General features: G+C 58.3%; 1 protein-coding gene across 1 annotated transcript in view; it reads right to left on the bottom strand.

Moving 5' to 3' along the window:
- LOC114071191 (protocadherin-16-like) overlaps positions 1–3,256 on the bottom strand; it is a 31,533-nt gene that overhangs the window by 14,265 nt on the left and 14,012 nt on the right. The window contains 2 exon segments of the mRNA XM_027908931.1: positions 3–1,777; positions 3,013–3,246. Coding sequence (XP_027764732.1) covers positions 3–1,777; positions 3,013–3,246 — 2,009 coding nt within the window.

Below are 3,256 nucleotides of genomic sequence, written 5' to 3'. Positions count from 1 at the left end.
ACAGCGGCGCGCCCCGCACCCGCCCCTCCGCCAGCCGGTACCGCACGCGCGCGTTCCCACCCCAGTCGGCGTCCGTCGCCCGCACCACCAGCACCAGCGCGCCCGCCGCGTTGTTCTCCCGCAGACGCGCGCTGTAGCGCTCCTGCGAGAACACCGGCGCGTTGTCGTTCACGTCCAGCACCCGCAGCGTCAGCACCCTGCTGCTCTGCAGCGCCGGCCACCCGCCGTCGGACGCCCGCACCGTCACGTTGTACTCCGACTGCTGCTCCCGGTCCAGCTCTCTCGCTGTCACCACGCGGTAGTAGCTGCCCTGCGAGCGCTCCAGGCGGAAGGGGACATCCCCGTCAAGGGAGCAGCGCACCTCGCCGTTGGCCCTGGAGTCAAGATCCCGCACCTGTAGCAGGGCCACCACCGTCCCTGTAAGGGCGTCCTCCGAAATCTCATTTAGTGCAGACCTCACCGAAATCTCGGGAAAATTATCGTTTATGTCTGTCACGGCAATCGTAACTTTCACCGTGTCTGAAAGTCCTCCTCCATCCCGTGCCTGCACCTCCAGTTCGTAGGAATCGCCTTCTTCATAATCAAGGCTCTGCACTAACGAGATCGCTCCCGTCTCAGAGTCGAGCTGTAATATCTTTGTTCCTTTTTCTGTTATTTTCTTCAACGAGTATTCCACGTGCCCGTTTATACCCTCGTCGGGGTCGGAGGCCGTGACAGTGACGAGGGTGGAGCCCACGGGCACATCCTCCGCCACACGCACCGTGTACTCCACCTGGCTGAACACGGGCGCGTTGTCGTTCGCGTCCAGCACCGTCACGCGGATCCGCGCCGTGCCCGTCCGGGCCGGATCGCCGCCGTCCATCGCCCTCAGCACCAGCTCGTGGAACGCCGCCTCCTCCCGGTCCAGCGCCTTCGCCAGCACCAGCTCGGGACGCTGATCCCCGTCAGGACCCGTCTGCACGGCCAGCGAGAAGTGCTCGTCACCGCTCAGCTCGTAGCTCTGTAAGGAATTCCGTCCCGAGTCGGGGTCGTGAGCCTCAGCCAGGGAAAATCGCGACCCCGGGGCTGTTGTCTCGCTCATTCTCTCTACTATCTCAATATCCTTGAAGCTCGGGGCGTTGTCATTAATGTCCATGATTTCTACTTCTATTTCATAAACCTGCATCTGTCCCTCCACTATCAGCTCACAGCGCAGCACGCATTGCTCCACACTCTCGCACAGCTGCTCTCTGTCGATCCTCTCGGCCGTCATTAAATGTCCCGTCTTCCCGTGCAGAGTAAAATACTGCGTCCTACCGACAGAGACAACTCGGACACCACGGTCTGGGGGCTCCGGCAGCTGCAGCCCCAGGTCCTTGGCCACGTCGCCCACGAACGAACCCTTGGGCATCTCCTCGGGCACCGAGTAGCGTAGCTGCCCCCACGCCGCCTCCCAGGCCGCCAGCAGGACGCCCCAGAGCAGGACTCGCTGCCGCCGGCCCCAGCGCCTCCCCGCCGGGCACATCGCCGCCGCTGAACCGCCGGCACCGCAACACTACCGGCAGATCCCAGCTGCCGCCAGCCGATAAGCTTTGCTGTTCGCCGCTCCCGGCTGGTGTCGCCGGACTCTCCGCCTCGCTGCAGCACGGATCGTCACGGCGGGAAAGAGCACAGATCGTCCAGCAGCCGATCCTGTCAGGCAGCGATCGAGCCGGTCCGCAGCGGGCGGGGCTGCAGCGCTCCGACCTTCCTCTCGCTCCTCTCGGTCAACAGCGGCGCCCGCAGCCTCCTCCCGGCACTGCAGGCACCGAGCGCTGTCGAGACATGCTCACCCTGCCTTGAGCACAGGCAGCTCGTGGCGACGGGACATTCGCCACAGAAACGTTGGGTCTCGTCCAGCGGGACCAGCCCGTTATCATTCTAAAGCTTCCAGGAAAAGAAGGGAGAGGGTAAGGCTGAACATTCACTAGGAAGACACACGTAGATTGCCTTTGGAGTAAAACACCGAAACGGTATCAAAACCGTGGTGCTATTCACCAGCCAACCAATCCCTCCACATCGCTTCACGAAAGATGGATCAGGAAGGAGAAACAGCCACTCCTTTTCCCTGATCCCATCATGTAGCATTAGCTAATCTCATTTTATAGAGCAAGGATCTACCTTCTACTTTAATAACTCCTAATATTTCAGACAACCCTACCTTCGTAGACAAAAATTTTCAACTGAACCTAAACGTACAGTGAACGGAAAGAAGAGCTACTATGCGTCTGAACCATCACAATTGTGTGGACAGCACGATTTGAAGGACGAAAATCTCCCCTAAAAATGTGACAACTGGTGAGGGTGGCAGTGATGTCTGCCAGCCTTATTTCATTTCCTCACAGCAATCCGACACTTATGCAGCTACCTCCCCTCAAAAGACACGAGAGCACATGGAAGCATTCACTCTGAAGTAACAGCCTGCTACTTTTCTATCCAGGGATCCACATTTCTGGAGTGCAACAGCGAAAAAGAAAGAAATAAAGAGTTGGGTTGTTTGTTTGTTTGTTTAACAGCTGTTCACCAGGCGTTAACACATCACTTGGGAAAAGAGAGATCAGAAGGAAAACATCTGAAACAACGAAACTCAATCATGGAATAAACAAATCCCGTTCAGCTGAAACTGTCAGTTTCAGACAAGCTTTGAAAACAAACTTCTTCAGCTACACCTCAGCCTATGATGAAAGAACAGGTATTCTCTCTGCCTGCCTGCTCTGAATGGACAGTGAAGGAAAACAAAATATAAACCAGAGCTTTACCTCCCCTGTAACATTCCATGTAGCAAAACCTTAACGGCAAGAGCCTGCCTCGAGTCTACACGTCTGACAGGCCTGACAGCAATAACGAGACCCTTTGCACCATCTGCTCCTAAGAGACACAGGACAAGATTGTTAGAGATGTACATAGAAATACAGACCGGTACGAGCCATCCCAGCAGAGAAAAGAATCCACGGTCACCAACACAATCATAGAAAACATTCAGGGCTTACAGACCTGCGGTGCGGGGTCGGCGGGCGGCTCTCCCGCGACGGCGCTGCTGCTCAGGATCGGCTTGTCGCAGGGCTCCCCGGCCAGAAGCTCCTCGGCGGGCAGGATGGGCAGCGGCGGCGGCGGCCAAGCGGCCTCGGTGGCGGCGCGGGCCGGCGCGGCCACGCACAGGTTGTAGGAGTAGGGCAAGGTGCCCTCGCAGAAGTCGGGCGGGAAGGCGGCGCCGGCCAGCGAGAAGCGCTGCGCGCCC

Source organism: Empidonax traillii, unplaced genomic scaffold (genome assembly GCF_003031625.1).
Source record: "Empidonax traillii isolate 1590-97213 ecotype Southwest subspecies unplaced genomic scaffold, ASM303162v1 scaffold1885:size52609, whole genome shotgun sequence".
Lineage (NCBI taxonomy): Eukaryota > Metazoa > Chordata > Aves > Passeriformes > Tyrannidae > Empidonax > Empidonax traillii.
The sequence above is the reverse complement of the archived record's forward strand: the minus strand, read 5'-3'. Positions and strand labels throughout refer to the sequence as shown.